Source organism: Onychostruthus taczanowskii, unplaced genomic scaffold (genome assembly GCF_017590055.1).
Source record: "Onychostruthus taczanowskii isolate IOZ18803 unplaced genomic scaffold, ASM1759005v1 scaffold27, whole genome shotgun sequence".
Lineage (NCBI taxonomy): Eukaryota > Metazoa > Chordata > Aves > Passeriformes > Passeridae > Onychostruthus > Onychostruthus taczanowskii.
Window position 1 is genome coordinate 4272196 of NW_024500017.1, and position 23506 is coordinate 4295701.

Here is a 23506-nt window from a genome sequence, read left to right on the forward strand (position 1 = left end):
TACAAATGAAGAGAATCAGATAACATTGGACACATAGTGTTAAATAATGGCAAAATATTTTAACTGTGTGGTGGGCTGGTGAATTTCTCGTGCAAAGACATCCTAAGCTCACTTTTACAATTTGGAAATTATATAAATTTTTTTAACTAAAGATCTCCATTTCTTTGAAAACTCATTTGTCTCTGATGAGAATAACAACATGGCTCTGTTGCTGTCTACTTATTTTGCTAACCTGTGAACATGCTTCCTAAGGAAATGATAAAATTTTCATTTCATACTGGGGAAAGAAAAATAACCTCAACACTCTCATGTCATTTGCCTAAATCTTGTTTGGACAGCTTGCACGTCACACAATTTTCTTGTTATCACTAGCTCCTCTGAATTAGAGTGAGAGCAGGGAGATAAATGTAATACTGCAATATACAGCTCGATACTGAGGATCACTCTGCTGTGACATGCCTTGCACTTCAGCACTAACACAATGATATGCTTATCTAAGGTTTGAGGAGACTGAACAGCCTTTAATATATTAACACACTTCATTTCAGAGATAGTGTCAGGAGCTGAAAAACAACTCTGGTTCACCATGCTGCTTTGGCTGTTTCCCCTCAGGTCTTTTCTCCCCTCTGAAACCCACACCAGATTTGTGGAAGCAGCAACACCCTCACCCTGCACAGGCAGAGCAACACGAACAGGAACCAAGTGCTGGAGTTAAGATCTAGTGAGAAAAGCCCATAAGGTCACTTTTTCTGCAGCTACAAAAATTAACATTCTAAAAGACAACTTGCAGGAATTCCTATTTTTAAGTTTCTCAAAGGAGCTTTCAGATAATTTTAAGAAGTCCACTGCCTGTAAGACATTTGACATCCGGAAAGGAGAACAGTCTCTGGCTGCAGAAGTGCTTTTTCTTCCTTCCAAGCCTACATGAAAAGTATCACTGGCACAGCGAGGACAGAGAGAGATGCACAGCTCTCTTTATTTAGTTTTGGGTTTTTTCTTAACTGACCCAGCTTGATGCTGGCGCCTGGCTGCAGTTTCAGTTGCCCCTGAAGCCAGTCATGCTTTTGCTTGTGTGGCTGACTGCTGAATTGGCAAAAGCTACCTTCACAAAATCCCTTTTGCCAGAACACCTTTTTGTGTTTGCATTAAAGAAGAAAAAATTTAGATAAAGCTTTTGCCAATTATATTTTGGTCTATTGCAGCAAACGTTACAGAGTGATAAAATAAACCACCATTTCCTCAGTGTTTTAGCTCTTCAGTTCAGAGCAGGATTTGTTCCTGATAAAGGAACTCAGTGGTAGATGGGTAAGCGTAAGGAGAAGAGCAACCATGCCTGTTTCAGCTCCTCTGTAAGTCATGCAGAAGTATTAAAAAGTGGGGGGGGGGGGGGGGGGGCTGGGGAAGACATTTTTACAAGGATTGAAAGCGTTTCTGGAAGAGCAGAAAAAATACACATTTGGAAAAGCTCCTCAATTTAGATGACATTACTAGCTTGTTTCTTTTTTTTTTTTTTTTTTTTTTATTTGGTTGCTAAAAGTATCTTTACAAGGAGCATTATAAAAAGACAAGACTTGGAAAGATTAAAACCCACATGTAACTATTCCCTCATGCTTTGCACAGCTGTTAAATGCACAGGTCTTGCTGAAGTGAAAAGACAAATACAGGAAACACAAAATGATGAGGAGTGCACACACTTCATTACAAACCAGCACTTGGTATTTCTCTTAGTTACAGAGAAGTTTTAGGATGCTGGTGACAAATACAACTCCCTAATCCTTGGTCAGCTTTAGAAACCTTCCTCATAAGGCCAAGGTCAGGACAAGGCTACTTCCTTAATAACAGAGGGAAGATGGCATCTCAAATGATTGCTTCTGGCTGTTTTTCTCCTTGCCTGTAAGAATGTCACAGAGAACATTTGCTTTCTTAAAGTGATACAGAGCTCTCTATTTACCTGCAGACAGACCCTCACTGCCCACCAGGAACCTGAAGGTGGAATTGCAAAACTGAAGTTTCAGGCTGAAGACCACAAGTTTAGTGCTTTCTTCACAGGGAAGTTCAGTTAAGGTGGTAGAATCCTGTTAGCATGCAATGGCTCAGTATCTTAGATAACCTACTATTTATTTTAATGCTACCCACCTGAGGGAGGCTCCCCTAATGAATCTATTTTTGCAGTGTCATGTAAGTTGAAGTTTAGAGCTAAGTTTAGAGCAGTCACATAAAAAAATATCAAACCAGGAAATAGCTTAATTGAAGCACAGGGTAATCACAGCAAATTACAGTGAAATTTCTGTGGGATTATATTTTGCATTCCCCAAACAAGCAGAGGAATTCAGCTCACAATCTTCCCATTTTGCTGAGAATTCACTTTAAGGATATGCTATGTAAGTAACATAATAAGATGCCATAAAACTGTCTCAAAAGTTACAGTCTAAGATGTTTTTGTGACCCTGTGGGAAGCCCATGCTGGAGCTGCCTCCTGGCAGGACTGGTGGCCCTGTGGACAGAGGTGCCCACCTGGAGCAGGCAGGACCTGTGATGCTGCTGGGGACCCACGCTGGAGTAGTTTGTGAGGAACTGCTGCTCACGGGAAGGACTCATGTTGGAGAAGTTCCTGGAGGACTTCTGGAGGTGGGGTCCCTCCCACCCTGGAACAGGGGAGCAGTGTGAGGAGTCCTCCCCTGAGGAGGAAGGAGCAGCAGAGACAAGATGTGATGAACTGACCACAACCCCATTCCGGTCCACTTGTGCCACAGGGAGGGGAGAAAGGTAGAGAAAATCACAAGGGAAGAAGGGAGGGGCAGGGGAAAGGTTTTTTAAAGATTTGGTCTTATTCTCTCATTAGCCTACTCTGGTTATTTTGGTAATAAATTTAATTAATTTTCCCCAAGTAGAGTCTGTTTAGCCTGTGATTGTATTTGGAGAATTATATTTCCCTACCCTTATATCAGCTCATAAGCCTTTTGTTTTCTCTCTCCTGTCCAGCTGAAGAGGGGGAGTGATACAGCAGTTTTGGTGGGCACCTGGCATGCAGGCAGAGCCAAAGAACCACACTGGTATTCACAGGCACTTCCACAAATCACTGCAGAATTTGATCTTTTCCCACTAATAAATCCAGGTTTTTTCACAGGGAGCACCTCTGGTCTGCAGGTCCCTCAGCTGCCTTGAACACCTCCTCTGAAACAATATACAAACAGCTGGCATATACACAGGATATGCAGGTTATCTCTTTCATCCAGGCTGTACAGCCCACAGTCCAGTAAGAAAATAAAGAGAATTTCACATCACATTTTGCCACATGTAAGGATTTTCTCTACTTTTCAACAGGTCTTCAACGTGAGAGAAAGGTGGGAACTTCTGACATCACTCTGTTACTACTGCACAGCTCTGGATGGTTTTTGGTGAAAAGAACAAGCTGCCTTTTCAGTAACAATGTCACTGCAAATCTCTCAAGGCTAATTTTTGGTAACAGCCACCATAAATACACTCGAACATGCACAGAGCCACAGCATGACCCTAACAAAGGCAAAACAAGTTTCATCACTAAATTTAGAAAGACCTCAAAACGGTCCATATTGAGTAATACAAAACAAGATTTCAGACCATAAGGGGAAAAAGAAAAGAAGGAGAAAGAGAGAAGCATTTCAGTGGGATACTGTGTATTAACTGTAAGAAGAGGAAATTCATAAACCAGGAGCCATGTGTCCACTTAAGATGATCTGTGAACATTATACTTACAAGATCTCTATGATCTACTACAGAACACTTACCCTGTCACATGAAAGCATTTTGCAACAGGAAAGCCCCTTATGTTCAGCTTTTTATTAGTTTATAGAAATACAAAAAGGAAAACAAGATTAAAGATCCCATGGCTGTATAGTTTAATACTGCTAAAATTTACTTACCAGTCCTTTGGTGTTTTAATCCCAAATTATTCCCCCAAACTTTTACATTTTCTACAGCACCAAGCCAAAGAGTTTTGCTGTTGTCCCCACTCTGCAAGCTTGAAGGGAGGGACAAGAAAAATATCTTCCTGAAAGGCTTTGCAATCTTTGTGCCACTGCAAGTGGTGTAGAGTGATCCATGTTTTGCTAAAAATTAATGGTGTGCCTGTTTAAAGGACAGTAGATATAAATATGGCACCCATGCCTGTGGATTCTATATTTTCTTATACAAAATCCCAAAAAGAGATCAAACATACAATTTTTTTTTTTTTTCAGGATAGTTACAGTCAGTTTTGCACATCTGTGCTGGATGCACAGGTTGGAAAGGCAGTGTGTACACAGTGGCCATTTTTCCACACCCCCAGCTGGAGGGGCAGAGATGCTCTGAATGGCTGCCCAGGCAGCAGACGGATGGGAAATATTTCTAGGCACAATTCTAACACTGCTACCGTAGCAAATCCACAGTTATCAGTTATCAGTGCCTAAAATGAATTCTGAGACTACTGATTTAAAATCAGATCATCTAATACAGATACCACCCCTGTGCATTCATGGATTGTCTTTCCACAGGTCAACAGATCCCAAGCTACTCTCAAACAGAACACCAGCTTTTCTCTGTGCACGAAACATTTTTAAGATTCAAACTTTGAAAGATGGCCAAGAGTTTCAATTGCAAGCTCAGCCTGACAGGATGCTCAGCTCAAATGCAGAGTTACAATTAAAGAACAATCTCCCAGCCTTTATAGGAAGCTCCAGATCATGCCCAGCTCCAGAGGCCAGGCACAGCAGAGGGGTGGCCCATGGACCAAGTAAGTACTTCCCAAGCTGGGAGTAGGAAGGTGACATGACAATTCATATACATGATGGGATTTGTAACAGCAGGTGAACTCAAGGGCTGGTGTCAGTTTTTGTGGCTCGTGTCCCATCCTTGAACTTGATATGAGTTTTTTTGATCTCCCAGGAAAGTCTTTGTTAATTGGCATGTAGAAGCAAAGACTATGGGGACATAATAGTTTTCTGCTTGATTTTTTAAAGCACAAAAATTGGCATGTTAAGAAAAGAAAGGTCTTCAAGGAAAGATAAATCAAACCCCAGGATCTCATTTAGTCTCTCTACTTCCAGACAAGGCTGAATTCAGGAACAGAGAGTAAGAGATAGCGAGCTTAGAAATGAAAATAAGAGTGTTTTCATTACCTTTTCTGCAAGCCAGCCTAGATGCCTAATCTCTCGACTTCCAGCAATCCCTGTTTTACCCAGCTGGTCTCTGACCTCTGCAATCACCCTGGGGATGAGCTCATTGACACTGGAGTGGATGGCATTGAACCAGGCCTGGGCTGTAGCTGAATCCTTACTCCTGAGCACCACGGTGTGCTTGGCATCAGGTGAATGAACTTCAATAATTCTAGAAAAATGGGGGGAAAAACATTATGTTCATTCATATACTAATAGGCAGCTAAATTTATTACCTTGTTTAGTGAAGGCAATGATTGTTAAAAAGGATACTAATATTGAGACCTAGCACTAAAAACTTACCTTTAAAACACGTGAACAGAGTAGGATCATCCTAACGGAAGCCAGGTCTCTACCGGCAGTATGATAACATCCTTGAGAAGGGGACTTGCCAGTGCTGATGCAACCCCACATACAGCATGTCAATAGGAGTTCAGAATATAAAGGCAAGAGGAACATGCACTGACATGGACACTGCCCAGAACCACAGACTGCATGGAAGATGACTCTGGAGAAGCCAGGCATAAGCTGCTGCTTTCTTCAGCTGGTTATCATGGCACTACCAGAGTTTTTCAGTGTGTTTATTTTATCCATGCAGAGATAAATGAAAATCATCCTCATCCCAAACAGAAGAATTTTCTTAGGATTGTTCTGTGGTTTCAGTGATACCACCACACATTAACACAGGTCTAGCACAACTGGCCTTCTCCAGGAGTTACCAGCATTCTGCTAACAGTGGCAACAAGAAAGTGCTAACAACAATCATACGATTGCTGCTGGCAGGCACCTTTTACAGATTTTCAAACTCCTGTAGACGGAAATGAGTTTTGTTTCAAAGAAAACATTCCTGGTGGACTATCCTGTGGGTTTCCACTGTGGTTTGAGAAGTACAACTGAACACAGTTTTTAGGAAAATGAATCCTGTTCATTGTGGCAATGGGACCTGTGCCAACACCTTCGCTAACAACAACAACAAAAGTGCTTTGGCAGGCAGCTGCAGCTATTTCAGTTCTGTTCTTAGTGAAGTTATTAGTTATTAGTGGGGCTTTGCATGCCCTTTATAGATTTGTGGGCCATTTTACTTGAATATCTGGTAAATAACCCACAAAGTAATAGCCTGTTTTACCTTTATGTGGCAATTATAAAACAAAGCCCTGGTCATTGCACATCACTCAACTCTGTATCACATTTGTGGTTTTTTATTATAAAAGTACAGTGACAGACCCGAATGTTACCCTCCCAAATTCAACCTGGGATCTGAGCCTAAGCATGTACTTCTGTCCTATGGCTGCCCAGTCTCTGAGACACACAATGACTCCTTTCTGCAGCGGAAAATTAATTAGTTCAGTGGAATTTATTCAGGTTGAAGTTCAAAACAGAACTGTAATGCAAATATTTGCTGTGCAATTACAAAATCCAGCAATTTGGAGCTTAACTAACAATTAAGAGGTTTTAATTATTTGGTTAAACCAGAGCAGAATCCAGAACAGAGGGTGACTCGATCTGCACAGCTCTCTGGGGCTGAGAGAGGAAGGATCCCTGGTTTCATGTTTGTCCATTTTGAGAAGGGGAGGTTTCCACGTAGACACTGTTCTAAATATAGAAAAGGTCATGATTTTCCAAACTCAGCAGCTGAACTGTTCAGGGTCTTAAATCACTGGATAGCTTATGAAGTGGCTTGATTTTTTAGGAAGCACTGAGCCAACACAGTAATGCATGCTTCCTCAGTAAAGCTGCTGCAGTTCAGCACTATCTGAAAATTAATGTTCTTATTTAGCCACTCCAGGATGAACCAAATTTTCAGTTTCAAGTACCATAGTAAAATTCCTTGATATGTGATGGCAGTCTTGTGAAGTATAAAACTGTATTTATAGATAGGCACGTTCCAAATCCCACTCCCATTTTTTCTGAGCTGCTAGAAACAGCCATCTCCTTCATGGTTAGGATTCAGCCTTTCGTGTCCACAGATCATTGCAATCATACACAGCAACCATACTCCAGTCTGTCTTTCCATCACAAACACAGCTCTCCCACTGCTGAGTCCCACTGTGACTCTGAACTACAGCTGGAGTGTGTTCTTGTAGGCAGCCACCACCAAAAAAGCTAGACAGACTTGGATTTTCAAAATACATTGTGGTAATCAGTGAAATGTTGCTTATTACTTACAGAACAGTTTTTGGCAGGAGATCTTACAGCATTTCACAAATGAGGTCAGTGACAACATCCTCATTTCACCAACAAAAAAACGGAAAAGTGAAGAACCCAGACAAGGCAGGGAACAGGCCAGGAGCAGCAATCAGAATTTTCAGTCCTCTGTCTCCCATTTTAATACTTCTTTTAAAAACAGAAATTATTTGGACAACACAGCAGTACTGTGCTGCATTTGAAAAATGTTAACACACCATACAGATTGTGTGAAACAATGCTCTTTACAAAGCCTGTGGTTTCTACATGGGGACTTCCACCTACAAACTCGCTGCACATCGTGCAGTAAACAAAGTGCTGAACACAGACTCTAAAGGCTCAGAAGAAAGTGCTGCTTTTTCAGTTGCAAAGGAGCAGCAGCAAACTTGTGTGATTTCTTTATAAGTTAAGAGTTGTAGCAGGTTTTGACTTAAATTATTGAGAGCTGAAAGAGCTTCCAAATGGCAACTTGTTTACCTCCAGTTTGTAAATTCTACCTTCAAACAAGTGGATTAACACACAAACAGGTATTTTAGTACTCGGGCCTTCATCAAAGTGTATTTTCCTTGATGGAGACTATTTTAGTATTTCTACAAGAGTTCTATCCCCTAAAATAATGAACATTTAAGACAGTTGTCAACAGTTCTTTTTAAGGGGTTCTACACCATGCATATTCTTTCTAATATCTACATATTCAAATGTGATATCAAAGTCTAAATTCTAGTATACATATGCATACACACATACTGAGCCATGCTTGTAAAAGTACTCATCCCTCAGTGACTTGTAATAGAGCTAGTTTGGGAATGCCTGTCAATCACCAAACTGTGATGATGATAACACTAACAATTGCAGAAAGTCTTCCTTGTTCCGTGAGCTGAGTAACAAGATGACTGGACAATAATACTTACACTTCTCAAAACTTAGTTCAAAACAGAATGCTGCTTTGACTGTGCTGAAAATTATTCTTTTTATCCATAGAATTTGTCCACTCCCAGAAATACATCTGCAAGCATCATTCCTTAGCAAGCTGCTACACAGGCCGCCTTTTATTAACACACCCTAAAGTCTAAATCCTCAACTGCCTGAATTCTGTTACTGGCAATTGCTGTAAGATCTGGAGTAGAAAACCTTAGGAAACCAAGCTTGCAGATTTCCACCAAAAACCCAGGACTCCTGTCTCCACAGTCAGCTGGGATGGAGATACTAAAATAAACTTTAAATCTTCCCGGAAACCCATGGGCTCTGCCTGCAATCAGATGCTGAAAGTGCTGCATCCCTAAACTCTTTCCTTTTCTGCCTTTCAGCCCACGCTGCTTTGATTCACCAGTCCAACTGGATGATGTTTTCTGTATAGCAGCTGACTGATGGCATTTCCATACTTTCTGAAAAGAAGAAAATACCAGTGACCTTAGTAAACTCCAAGACTAAGACACTTAAATGTTTCCAGCAGTCTAGCTATTATAGTTTTGATTTGTTCCTTGGCTAAACTGACCACCTCTTAGTGACTTCTGTTTATCTGCAGTTCAGTGATAAAGTTCCCTTAATTCCCCACTGAATTGAAATATTTAGGGCAATGCCACAGCTGTGTTTATTCTCACACTCCACCACAGTTATGTAAATACTGCATATGGAGCTGTTTCTGATAAAGCCCATACCAACCCAAAGGAATTATATGTTAGCTCTAGATGACTGCCAAGATGTGCGGCATCTCTCCAGCTTGGCAATGCATATGAATGATATCACATTTTCTCAGAGATCATTTGGCAAACTTATAATAAAAGAGCAATTTTCTCTCTCCTTCTCAAAGACCCTCAGTGAGCTGAGGAGTGTTTCCAGCATCCCCTTCTCCACCTGCAGAACACGAGGGTGACACAAAACCCAGTGCTTCCAAATGCTAAAATCTGGCTTGTAAGAGGAAAACTCCCTTCCTCTCTTCATCAGATTTTCTACTCACAGAGGATCAGAAGAAGCTGAATGCAAATGTTTGGGAGGCCATACTCATTCTGCATTTGATAAAGCTTCTTTCTGTAGGAGTGTTCATTATCTAAGAAATACCTTTTATCAAAACTCTTGAAAGTACTTCTGCCACCAGCATTGGCTGAGGACCAGATCAGGCACTGAGTTACACACTTCATGACTCTTCCTGGGTCAGATTATGTATTCAGTGACTGATTAAAGTGTGGAGTAAATCCCTTGAAGTTAATGATAAGCTGGAGCCAGAGTTATTCAAGTCCATCACACTACTTTGATTTTGCACTGACACAGAGAGGAACAAAACTGTCTGTCACTGACTTTGCAAACTTAAAGACGAATCAAAGGCCAAACTGTTCACTCTGTCTCCTCCATCACCGTCTGCACGTGAAACCACAGTAAATAATTTTGGTTTTTTCTGAGTGTACAAACATAGGAGCCTTTCCAGGAAAAGGGGGAATTTAGAAGAACACAACCTGATTTATATTTAAAAAGTTGTAGGTTTTGCTATAAAATAAATTTTAAAAAACAGTTAAGGTTCTTTTGAATTCTACATGCAGCATCAGGGCATGAACCAGGAACAGAACACATTAAAATTAAGCAGTGGAAACTTTGGGCTTGATCTGCAAGGAAAATATACCAGAGAGAGACTGTTAGGCTTGCAATGAATTCCCCAGCATATTCTCTGAAGAAGCATCTTCATTTGATGAACCTAAATGGAGGTGAAAGCAATTTTACCAGGCAAGCACTACTTTGTAATGAAGTGGAATTTTTCTATGTGAAAGGCTCTCGGTCCCCTTGCTGTCAGAAGGGTGTTTTCTGTATTAACAGTTATTTGGTGACTTTCAGCTTACAGTGCTAAAAAAACCGATGTAGATACTTTCCTGGGAGCTGGACTAGACTGATGTCCAACCAGAGGGTGTATATATCACTAATGAGCTGTCACAGTTGATTTCATTTCTATTTGCCACCAGCTGGGCTTTAATACAAGGCATATCAGAAGAGTTGTGCCACACACAAGTAAAGAAAGGATTTTCTTCTGCAATGGACTTGCTCACACCACTGCATGCAGATGCTGCCCAATCTGCAGACATCACACACTGCCTTCTCCACCCAGAGCAACCACAAAAGCAACTGAAGTTTTTAAATGTATACGGATATTAAGGAGCAGGACTATTACACCACAGTGCCCAAAAGACCACTTATATTTTACTCTGCTGGTTTTTTCTTTTATATTCTGGTTGTAATTGTACTGAATTTTGGTAATCCAGGAATAGAGGGTTCAGCCTTCTTCACAGCAGATTCAGCATTGAACAATGGCAAAAGCGCTGTTTCAAGGAGGAGTTGGGGTCAATTATTTTGAAAAAAAAACCCCACAAACAGCATTATTTCATAGAGATGTCAGGAATTTGGTTTAACTTTAGAAGATACTGAAATTTTAAGAACAGAAGATGTGATTGGTATATTCAATACACTGACCAGCGCTCCCTGAAGCAGCTGTTTTCCCTGAAGCAAACCCACAGCCAAACTCAAAGCAGCAGCAGCAAAGCAAACCTTCTGCAGCTGGAACTGCATCTGGGCTTGGCAAGAGCACGTAACTGCAGCTGGTAACAGTGGTAAATGACCCCTTCAAACTGAGAAAGGGTGGAAGGTCTCATGCTGCTGCATAAGTAAGAGATCATGGGTTTGGAGATGAATTAGATGTCTTCTGAAAAGGAATGCCATTCTTGCTGTTAGGAAGTGCTGTAGTAGGACCCAGAGGAAAGAAGAGGATGTGATCCACAAACATGGGTAAAAACTGATATGGAACAGGGAAAATTAGCAGGGCTGCTGACAGATCAGCTCTGTCTTGTGGATGAGTTGTCACAGAACAAAGCCTTGCTGGAAGAGAGAAATGGCAGGTCCACCTTATCTAGCAGAGTATGTCTCAATGTCTCATTATGTTATAGATCTACTTTTTGACTTCCATGATCAAGAATCCCAGCGATCACTGCTTACTTGCCAAGTGAAGCAAAAGCAAAGCCAGACAACCATGACTACAGAGGCACAAATTCCTTCTGGATCAATTACTGGCCTCTGAGTGCTGTAGGAAGAGGCCCCACCTGGGAGCCAGTCTCCCAGAGATAGTGCCAGCTACTTTGGGGACAGTGTGCATGGGTCACCTCCTGACACTTTCACAACTGGCAGTAGATCCATCTTCCCATTGAATAGACACAGAGACTGATGGAAAAGCTGTATGTAAGTGATGAGAAGTAGAAACTTCAGCAAAACTCTTACTACAGTAAAACAGGAATTTCCATCAGCAGAAACACAGGAGAGAGCAAGCTAGAAGTGAACAGAGGGTATTAAAATAGCAAAGTATTCACACACAACCTAAGCACTAAGGACCAGCCTCAGCATCTACCAACACTGAGCCATCTCTGATGGCAGCCCACCACCAGGGCTCCCACTGTGATATTGTCATTTACTGCCATTCCCACGACTACACAAGATGCAAGAGAGAGAAACTATAATACACCAGCTGAAAATCCTGCTCATTAATTACTGGCAGATCAGGCCAGATCAGAGCTGTGAGACTGATGGGCTGGTAGGCCAGCACTGAGCACAGGACAACAGCCAGGCATGAAAAAGAGCCTTGTATTAAGTTGTTTGTCCTAGAGCCAGTTCTTATAAGCCCTAGAAAAACACTTAATACACCCAAGGATAGCTCAGCTACACTTTGGGGGCATAAAATAAGCAGGATGGCTTCTGCGGTGGTGTTAGAAACAAAAAGGTTTAATAAAGGCAAAATAACAAACAGAAAAACTCGAGCCAGGTACAGAGGTCTGCCCCTGGTAGAAACACTTCACACAAAAGCCCCTCTTCTCTTTTGTTCTGTTCTTTTCTACTTGATTGATCAGGCGGGACTTTTTGGCTTCTATCCAATTAGATGTTCTCTGGTGTTTGGTGAAGTCCCTGAGGCCCTATGAGGTGGCTTTCCACCTAACAGTTGAGAGAAGCTTCTGGGCTTCTTTCCTTTTTTGGGGGACAAAGCTTAGTTTTTGCCACTCTGTCATTAGGGAGCGCATTCCTACAGTGTCCCTCTGCTTTACTTTGTGGGGCCAAAAGTCTCCCCTGAAGGTGGCCCTAGTGCATCCATAAGTGCTGGTGCAGGAAAAGGCCCCTTCCTTCTCCCACCAGCTGTCATCACTGGCTCGAAAGCACCGCCGAGCTCTGGAAAGAGAAACAGCCCGTGGCACAGTGGTGCCATCCCTGCCCAGACAGGGCTTTCTGGCACACACTTTCACAACTGGCAGTAGATCCATCTTCCCATTGAATAGACACAGAGACTGATGGAAAAGCTGTATGTAAGTGATGAGAAGTAGAAACTTCAGCAAAACTCTTACTACAGTAAAACAGGGATTTCCATCAGCAGAAACACAGGAGAGAGCAAGCTAGAAGTGAACAGAGGGTATTAAAATAGCAAAGTATTCACACACAACCTAAGCACTAAGGACCAGCCTCAGCATCTACCAACACTGAGCCATCTCTGATGGCAGCCCACCACCAGGGCTCCCACTGTGATTGTCATTTGCTGCCATTCCCATGACTACACAAGATGCAAGAGAGAGAAACTATAATACACCAGCTGAAAATCCTGCTCATTAATTACTGGCAGATCAGGCCAGATCAGAGCTGTGAGACTGATGGGCTGGTAGGCCAGCACTGAGCACAGGACAACAGCCAGGCATGAAAAAGAGCCTTGTATTAAGTTGTTTGTCCTAGAGCCAGTTCTTATAAGCCCTAGAAAAACACTTAATACACCCAAGGATAGCTCAGCTACACTTTGGGGGCATAAAATAAGCAGGATGGCTTCTGCGGTGGTGTTAGAAACAAAAAGGTTTAATAAAGGCAAAATAACAAACAGAAAAACTCGAGAATCCTGTTTGCAGATGGGCTGGTAGGCCAAGGAAAGCCCAGCACTGAGCACAGGACAACAGCCAGGCATGAAAAAGAGCCTTGAATTTGTCACACTTTCCAAGCCATAACACGAAGACTGTGGGAACTGGGAGCATAGCAGGAAACTGAAACCCTTGCACATCAACTTTCTTTCTTTGGGAGATCTCAGGTGTCTTTAAGCTGCTCTTCAACGTTATTTAGCAGCAGCTTGGGTGTCAGCACTAACATACCTTTACATAGAGATGCACATAAAAACATGATAAACTATTTGTTCTCCTCTTCCCTGCAGCACTTCCACTGCTCTTCCTTTCCCTTTATTCTGTGACATATTTATTGGAGCATCTCTCTTTCTCCATCTTTTTAGAGCTTTGGGGTTTTTTTTCTTTTTTACAAAAGTTTTTGTTAAGTAAAGTCTGCTGCAGTCTTCGCTCTCTGGGTTTGTTGCTCTTCCTTGCTGGTTGGCTTCTTCTTTAATCACTTTTTCTTTTTGTGCTCATCTCTTCCCTCCATCCATTTCTCAAGGCAGTTCCTTTTTTCGGTTTCCCTTCACCTGATTACTTTCCAGTTCCTTTGTTCTTTTTTTCCATTTCTCATCTCAACCCTCTACAGCTGAAGGTGATTGGAAAAATCAGAATTCTTTGACTTTTTCAAAATTCCCCGAACTGAAGCAATGGCTGAAAAAAACCCAAAATGCAACACAAAAACCCACCAGCATATGGTTGGGGGTTCTTTCCATTATTTAAACATTTTCTTTGGTAAAGACTTTGGTTAAAAGTCTTCTTAATCAAATATCCAGCTGAAAGTTTTCTTCCAGCCTTAGTTACTGCCACCTCCTCATCACTCACATCCTTCCTCACCACCCAACTCACAGTGACACATTTTATCCCTGTCAGGTCATCTTCAGCCCAGCTCACACATACACACAGATATCCATAAAGTTTTATTTATAGTCACATATATGCATGCATGCACAGACACTGCTTTTGAGTTACACAAGCAAGAGGTTTACCCATTGCTATTTGATTTATGCTGGAGATGGGAAGGACACCAGCAGCTCAGCTGCATGGCCCAGAAGGATGGGGAAAGGAGAAAGCCCCATGCCATTACACCAGGAGAAAAGATTAAACTTTTTTTTTTCAAGAAAATGAGACATGCCTAGTCCCAAATTCACCAGGACGTGCAGAGATTGAAGGTCAGTCACAACATGCTGTAACAATCCAGTTCTACAATGGCATCTCAAGCATCCTGCAGGAAAACTCAGGGGTTTCCACTGTGTCCCCAGATCCTGGTGCATCTCCCAGTAATGCAGCTCTCAAACCATTGTCCAGAGACTACAGCAGTCTTTAGGACATTAGAAACCTATTTTAACACGATTTAACAGAACAAAAATTAAGTAATGGGGGAAAAAAAGTAATGAGGTTCACCTTAGTTTCGTGACTTGTCTCAAAAAGGCAAAAATGCTCATCTTTATGGGAGGGATAGTCCTACAGAAGTGTCTATCTCAGTGGCCTTTCAAGAAAGATGAGAAAAAACTGAGGCTAACGGAAAAATTGGTATGACCCAGACTAAAACTGTTTGGCTTGTGGGGAGTTTTACAAATGATAGAAAGCAACTATTTCACATAATGAAAAACAAATTTAAAAATCACTGTTTCTGCCCAGAGGCTTCAGAGCTCCAGCTCCACAGGTTTAGAAAACTACCCCTTATCAAGATAGATGACTGCAGCTTACAAAATGCATCAGCAATTACAGAGCTGCCCAAAAAGTAGATGATGTAGATGACAGAAAACTGTCACACAACAAATTTTAGAACCATTAATTATTAAATCTGTCAGTTAATGAATTGTAGCAGTTAATGACTTGCCCTCAAAACACTGTTATGAGAGAAAAAATGCAATGTTACAGGTTCCTCCTGTGACAACCCTAGCCCTGAATGCACTGACCCTGGCTACTGAGAAGGGTCCTCCAGCCATGCAATGTACCCAGGAGGAAGAGGAGGCTCTCCCATGACCCATCCCACAACTCCACTCTGTTGCCCACACCCCAAATTCTTCCCTCTCCTACCCTCAGAGTACTGAAGGGGATGCAGCCAATGCTTTTTTAGCTAAATTACCTAAGTTCTCTCACCTTGAAAGAGGCAACAGTAGATAAACCTCAGGTGCTGCCTACTTGTTCATCCCTTCCCATAAAGAGGAGATTTATTTTGTAAGCAGATTAGCAGTTACAGAAAAGGAACACAAGAGACACCCAGCTTCACACAAAAGCTGGATTTGGATCCATTACAGTAAAATAGTTAGAAGCTGAGGTTAAAAACACATTTTCATCATGACTTTAAATTCACAGCCTTTTGCAGGCAAGACTGTAACAGACCAAGCACACTGTGATAGCACAACAGAATGATTTAAGGATGAGGGGAGAGTCAACCAGAGTTTCACCCTGATTATTGTCACTTTTGTTCTTTTCTGGATTTGAATTATACTCTTTCAAGTTGCTTTACTTTAATGTTGGATTGTTGATATAGTAATCTAAGGAGATAATAAACACAGCCCACCAGGAAAAAAAAACAAATGCTAACAAAAATTCTTTCTATAAATCAGACTGACTCAAGCATGCTCAATGACTTCTTCAAAGGACTTATTGATATTCATACAGTAAAACATGTCTGTACCAATAATGAAAATTAACTGCTATGTGCCTTTCATCCAAGGATCTCAAGCTGTATCTCACAACAACACTATGAATTAAGTATGGTCCCTGCCATTCACAGAGGTTCTACAGCCAGAGAGCAGCTCAATAACAACACAAAGGAGCAAAGCACAAATTCCTTGAGGAGATGTGGAGGGTGACTTTTAATACTAGTAATGCACCCATTCAATACCTTTATCTATGTTCTATCTCCCATGCCGACATAACTTCTTTGTCTTTCCTTGCGTACCGACAACACAAAGTTAACAGAAAAAAGGCCCCTGTTTCCTAAACCAGAGCCCAATCCAGGTAAATCTGTACTGTGCACTGGGGAAAAAATTTCCACCCCCCCAGGAAGGCCCACAGAGCTGTGGATGTCCACCCAGAAGTGACACAGCTCCAGCGTGTCAGCAGTGCCAGCAGAGTGGTGGGAATGGGCCATCACCTCCTTCTCCTTGGTGTGGGCTCAGTCTTTGCCCAGCACCTAACCTCATCTGGGCTTGCTACTGCCAGTGTCATTGATACGCTCAGTGCTGTCAAACTACCTCCTAAGAGGCAGAAAATAAGAAAAGTGTGAGCTGTGCTCTCCAAGAGCGGCTGTAACTCATGCTGGTTCTCTAGTCACTCTGTGGCAGAGCCTGCCCTCTGTGAGCCCCAAACACAAGTGACTCAGGGAAACCATTCTCCCAAGAGCAGAGAAAAACCCCAAAGGTGCACCCCTAAGCCACACTGCTCTTGGAGGAGAATCAGCATCTGCTCTGCACACCAGGGCCTGCTGATACCTGGCAGAAAGGCATGGTCCTGTTCTCTAAACAGGAGAGAGACTGGCTGGGGGCATGAGCCCATGTTTTCATCAACGAGACACCCAGAACTTTCTCTACTGCCTAATACTTGCCTCCTATCCCCTCAGTTCTCCTTATGTTATATAAGCAGGAACTTGAAGAGGTACAGGAGCTGCTTGGTCTTTCATTCCCTCACCTACTTCAAGATGTTTGTCTTTTTATTGCATTTTTACAATCTGCTTGCATCTTATATTTGTTGTGAGCATTCATGACTCAAGTTTTTTGATGGAAGGACTTGTTTCTACTATGTCATATTAAATCTGTTTGAAATTCAGTTTTTTTCTTTAAAAAGCTTCAACTTTTGTTTTCATGTCTTACTGTACTAAAAGTAAATACATGCAAATTCACTAGAGTTTGTTTTTATGTTTAAGATTTTGGAATGCAATTTTAGAATCACACTGCTATTTCATGCTGCAGAAGTTACTTATACACCAACTACAGTTCAAAATGTTAAACCTCACTGACACTATTACTGTGCATTACTGACACTGCTGTTATTATATAATGTAAGAAGAAATTATTATTTAAAATGTGTGCAAAAGAAAGTTTGGGGAGCAATGGCTTCGCAATAGCTTTTTGTGAATACTTCATTCAGTGAATCAGTATTTCCCAATGCAAAAAAAAAAAAAATCAAACAAACAAAAACACCTCAAAGTAATGAAGCTGCTTGAATCTATTGCTGCCTTTGGGGTAAACAGGTCTCAGTCTGTCCTGTTCTGCACCTCCTTGATGTCTTTGGAAGCTCAGGTAATTCCCAGATGCAGCTTACTGTGCAGAGTCCAGAATGAATGGATACCAGCCAGTTCTTCTGCCACCTTAGAGTGGGTTGATCCTGAATTCCAGGCACCCACCAAAGTCACTCCATCACTGCCCTCCACTAGTGGACAGGGGACAGAAAATATAACAGGTTCCTAAGCTGAGATAAGGACCAGGAGCAATCACTCACCAAATACCATCAAAGACAAAACAGGCTTCAACTTCAGGAAATTAATTTAATGTATTACTTACAAAATCAGAGCAGGATACTGAAAAGTAAAATAAATCTTAAAAACACCTTCTCCCCCCTTCTTCCTTCCCAGGCTCTACCTACTCCCCTCCGGTGGCACAGGGAGACAGGGAATGACGGTTACACAGTTCATCACAGGTTGTTTCTGCTGCTGCTCAGGGAGAGGGGTCCTTCCCCTGCTTCAGTGTGGGGTTCCTCTCATGGAGTTCTTCATGAACTTCTCCAATGTGAGTCCATCCCATGGGCTGCTGATCATCATGAACTGCTCCAGTGTGGCTCCCTTTCCGGAGGATGCAGTCCTTCAGGAACAGGCTGCTCCTGCATGGATCCCCCATGGGGTCACAAATCCTGCCACCAAACCTGCTCCAGCCTGGGCTCATCTCTCCACAGGTCCGTGCCAGGAACCTGCTTCAGCACAGATTTCCCACACAATCACAGACTATTTTGGGCATCCACCTCCTCCAGCATGGGCTCCTCCATGGGCTGCAGGTGGATCTCTGCATCCCTGTGATCCTCCATGGGCTGCAGGTGGATCTCTGCATCCCTGTGATCCTCCATGGGCTGCAGGGGCACAGCTGCCTCACCATGGGCTGCACCACAGGCTGCAAGGGAATCTCTGCTGCAGCACCTGGAGCACCTTCCTCCATGGGCTGCAGGGGCACAGCTGCCTCACCATGGGCTGCACCACAGGCTGCAAGGGAATCTCTGCTGCAGCACCTGGAGCACCTCCTGCCCCTCCTTCCTCACTGACCTTGGTGGCTGCAGGGCTGTTCCTCTCACATATTCTCACTCCAATCTTATCTGGCCACAATTACATCTGCCAAGTAACTTGCTTATTTTCCTTTTTAAATATGTTATCACAGGGGTGTTGCTACGATTCCCAACTGGCTCAGCTTTGACCAGCAGTGGGTCCATCTTGGAGATGGCTGGCATTGGCACTGTAGGACATGGAGGAAGTTTCTTCTCACAGAAGCCACCTCTGTAGCTCCTCTGCTACCAGAACCTGGCCATGCAAACCCAACACACACCTGTAGAATATAACTGCTCAGTTTAATCTTCTGAGTGTAATCCTGAAATGGACAGTGATAGGAGAAGTTTACTGCTGGGAATCTATCTCAGTCTATTTTTCCTAGCTTCCAGGCCAAAGCAAACCTTTCCCATCAGAGGTCCAAGTCCTGCCAATGAATAACCAAGTCATTAAGGCTGGACCCTGCTGAAGTTCCCTGTGAGGATCACACTGCTCTGGACTCCTGACACTGGAAGAACGTGAAGTGTGTACACCAAGTGCTGACAGGATCAGACCCACACCTCCTGGGTTTGGCTGAAAGATGTGCAAGCAGAATTTTAGGGTGACTTCAAGAGCAGATGAGAAAACCTTTTCCATCCACATGGCATTATCTCATTTCTCCAGGGAATGTCGTGTCTCCTGTGTTGTGTACAGAGGTACCTTTGTATTTCATCTCAAGATTTTAAAAGCATTAACAGAAAAAAATTCACCTTTGAGAGACCTTTTTTTTTTTTTTTTCTCCTGTTCCTTAATATCATCACAAGAAATTGATGAAAAGCTTTCTACACTGCAGCAAGATTTTCTGCTTATTGGCATTATTAGCCATGGTCATTTCCACATGTTCCTTTATTGGGAGAGGATGCTCCTCAGTGAGGCCTGACCTTAACCTTTACTGCTGCCACCAAAAAGGTCACTTATCAGTGAAAACACAGCAAACAACTGATTTAATTAATTATTTTAACCAGTTTCTCCTAGCCTAAAATATAACAAGCCCTGCACCTAGAGAAGAATGCCATAGATGCTCTACATCTCTTCTCCTGTTGTCATGCTTTTATTATTAAAAAAAATCCTACACACTAATTTTGGTATTGGTTTGCATTCTCCTTGGTATCTTACAGCTTTTTTATCAGGTAACAGAAAAGATCTCCTCCAGAATGAATCCACAGGCAAATCAGGTGAAGGAGACATCTGAAAACCACTGGCTCAAAAAGCATCAGACATCACTTCTGCTCCCAAATAACAAGTTCATCAAACCATCTGAGAGTAGACACAGACTCGAGAATCTCTGAACTGGGGTCAGTCTTCCAGAAGAAGAAAAATGTCCTATGCAGGGCTAGCAGCTCCAGTGGGAAAAACAATACTCCTCCATGCCCATTAAATCTACATTTCACTGCAGCTTTCTAAGACCTGGAGATAATTCAGTGCCAACAAGCAAGTATTTCCTTTTGGGTCCCTTAACATAGGTATCTTCTCATGCTGGACATCAAATCAGTTAATCCTGGTCTCAGAAGGCTGCTGACATTATCCCCAGCCTGGCACTGAAGAAATCACTGCACTTGAAAACTCAGGCTTTCCATGCTCACACTAGCTCTTAAATGAAAATTAACCCAGTTATAGTCCAAAGGAGCCCTTTAATGGCCAACATATGCTTTGGCATCCTGCCAGCAGAGCTCTCTTAAAGCCATCCAGCAAAGTGACACCATCAGTTGCAAAATCTATGTGTATCAGGTCACTGGGTTATGAAACAGAAGTGTTGTAAGCACGTAAGGACATGGCTTAGGCTCTGCTGTGAGTGAAGACAAAATTATTTTTCTGCAATCAGATTACTATCTTGGAGGGCATTCCAGTAAGAAAGGCCCACTGCATTGTAATAGCATTAATAGTGGAAAATATGAGTTCCAGTGTTCAGAATTGTTAAAAACCACAGCACCAGTAAAGATGCTAATCCATGGGGCGCTACTACGACACAGCAGCTAGCACGATGGTGAGGTACTGCATGCTCGATGGAAAAATCCATCTTAGACTGCACTGTGCTGGACTACAGTAAAAATCAGAAGTCACTCTTTCCACAGGAAATGACAGCAACACAAAATGAAAACCATGATAACAAGCAATATGACTCTCCCACACATTACTTCCTAGTAACACTGAAGAAAACACACATATGTAGCATACTTCAAAAAAGTCAGCTCCATTGCAGAGGTACCATGAGCAAAGACTGTGTGTCCCTCTGAATCAGTCCTGGCTCTCAAGCCACCTGAGGGCCAGGAGAGTGACAGAAGGTGAAAACTACAATAAAATCAAAAAAGAAGGGGGAAAAAATATGAGAAAATAAAGTCAATGCAGGCAAAGTATCATTACATTGTACTGATGCAAAAAATGAGACCTGTATGAGTATTTTTAAAATGCACACCATGGCAGAGAGAAAGACAAACTCTCAGACAAATGATACAGCTGTCAATCCTTAAGCTATGCAGACATATATGGGAAAAAAAGTGGCCAATATCAATAAACATCTTGATCTAAACTGAGAAGGTTGGTTAGGGTTATTTCTGGTTGACAATTGCACTTCTGTAGCAGTTACACTGACTATGGCGGCAACCACTACGTGAGATGGAGAGCCAAGGCAAAGTAAAGCCATACTAAGCAATAAAGCATGGAGGGGAAAATTAAAAGGTCTGACAAATATAAAAAGGAAAGATGGAAAACTATACAGGTACTAATAAAGTTTCTGAATTGCAGTGCAAGAGATTACAGAGAAACCCATCTTTCCCAAGCCACTTGCTTTTCTTCCCACTTCTCCTTATCCTTTTCTGCAAATGAAAATTTAACTTTTGTTTATGCCTATATGTAAATGCTGAGAATCAAAGGCATTACACCAGCTTCTGAGCACTGCAGCAAAATGAAAAGGCCATTATTTGGATGGAGAATTAGTCTGTATCACTGACTTGACTGCTCCCTTTTTTATTAGCAGCTGTTAGAGAAGGGATCAGGGAGTGTGCTGGTGCAGTGCAGCTGTTCTACATATGTTATAAATAAGGGTTGGTAAAACCTTATCCTATTTTTAACATTAAGGAAAAAAACAAGTCACAAAAACTCTCCATTAATGCCTTGTAAGTGGAACTTTTCTCCTCTTCTTGACTTTAATGTCCAGAACTGAATACTCAAACCAGACCATTTTTAAAACAATATTCATTTTAAAAAGGAAAGAAAATGCAATTTAGTGGAATCAGATTTAGCCAGGCTGGAGGATGTAACCAATTAAAGTGTACAGTGTCTTTTCCTTCAAAAGCAGACACTTAATCATGATGAAAACAACCCCCTGAGATCTGGCATCAAAGTTTCTCTAGCATAACCCAAAAGCTGAGCCACGCCTCATGTGGCTCAGACAACACCACCCACCCTTCCCAAGCGGTGCTGGCTCCCCTTGCTGGGTCGCTGCGTGTGGCCAGAGCCCCCCTCCTGCTCACCAACCCCACAAAACAACAACAACCATTCAACGTGAAAGTGAAATCCCAACGCCAGGCAAATCCCCACTCACCTGTTTTCGGGGTCTGACACTGTCAGGTTGCGTGTCACGTAGCACATCTTGAGGGGAATTGTCTTCCTGTCCCTGTGGATGGAGAGCGAAAGCTGCGACATCGGGTCAGCAGGGGCACAGCCCAGGCGCGGAGATTCGGGCGGAGGCGTCTCCCACCCGATCTCCGACACGGGGGAGCCTTTCTTCACATAGGGGGTTGCTTCTCTCATGTATTTCACTATGGAAGAGAGAAAAAGAGATGGAAAACAATTTAAAAAATGAACATTCTGGAGTTGCATGCCCATGTGAGTTCTCTGGACTGGTGTTAACCTTCGATGCTGTCCATTAATTCTGCCCACCAAGCATCCCAGCATGAGAAGCTGAGCAAATACAGAAGATGAAGCTGTGCCTGCTGCCAGTGCCAGTATGGTGCTATGAGTAAAATGAGGGAGAAGAACAGAACAGGCAAAATAAGAACATACAGCCATACAGTGTAGGGCCAGGAGAGCCATCCCACCTTTCTATGACAGTGGGTAAGCAACAATTGCTTCACACAGAAGCCATGAGCTGTCTGAAGTACAGGGATGTTTAAAGAAAGACATTCAACCAAGTGATAGTGAACCTATTGTTTCCCTATCGAAAATGTTCCAGCAATACTTCCAGTGATTCCAACTCACATCTTGCTTCTGGTTCACGCTCGTCAGTGTCCCACCACTAATCTCAACAACTATTTCTGCTTCCTGGGAAGCATTTTTGTCTAATCTACTTGTGCATAAATATATACAGAGCAAACAAAAACAAATTTACTTCTTAGCCTTCTTTTGGGGAAATAAAATTGAATTTGAGTCTTTTGTGAGAGTGAAGGTGTCAGATTAGATCTCAGCCTCTTCTGGGCTTTTTTCCAGAATGGATAAAAAAAGTGAATGTGGGATTCAGAAATTATCTTACTATATTAAAACCCAATACCTCTTTACATGTATGCTTCATACTTCCTCTTTATGCAGGCAAATACTGCAACATTTTTCTCTTGTTTTTTAATTCTTTTGGTTGTTTAAGCTCACTTGTGCTTTTGCAATTGATGCACTTGGCAAATCTGCTAGTCACAGCCTCCTTCCCCTTCACAAACCTGATGGAGCTTAGACAAGACATCCCATTTAAGTCCCCTGGTTAAGCCAATATTCCCCCAGCACACAGCTTGTGGCTGCATCTCTGGCTGCTGCCACTCGATTGTACCCACAACTCAAACAGCAGCAACACGAGCTGAAAGGGCCCAGGCATTGTGAACTTGCTTGGGGGAGTTATTAAAATGCTGTAGGAGAACATTTCAAGGAATTGGTGCAGATCTTCATGTCAGCTCAGCTGAAGAAGCTGGGAATGACTGAACAACAAAAAGGTGGGT

The 23506-nt window shown here is 42.4% G+C and overlaps 1 protein-coding gene across 1 annotated transcript in view; it reads right to left on the reverse strand.

Annotated features, from left to right (window-relative positions):
* Positions 1 to 23506, reverse strand: part of SNTB1 (syntrophin beta 1) — a 113629-nt gene that overhangs the window by 36782 nt on the left and 53341 nt on the right. Inside the window, exons 2-3 of the mRNA XM_041407606.1 lie at positions 22129 to 22345; positions 5136 to 5343 (exon numbers count right to left, since the gene is read on the reverse strand). Of these exons, the coding sequence (XP_041263540.1) occupies positions 5136 to 5343; positions 22129 to 22345 (425 nt within the window). The remainder of the gene's footprint in view (positions 1 to 5135; positions 5344 to 22128; positions 22346 to 23506) is intronic.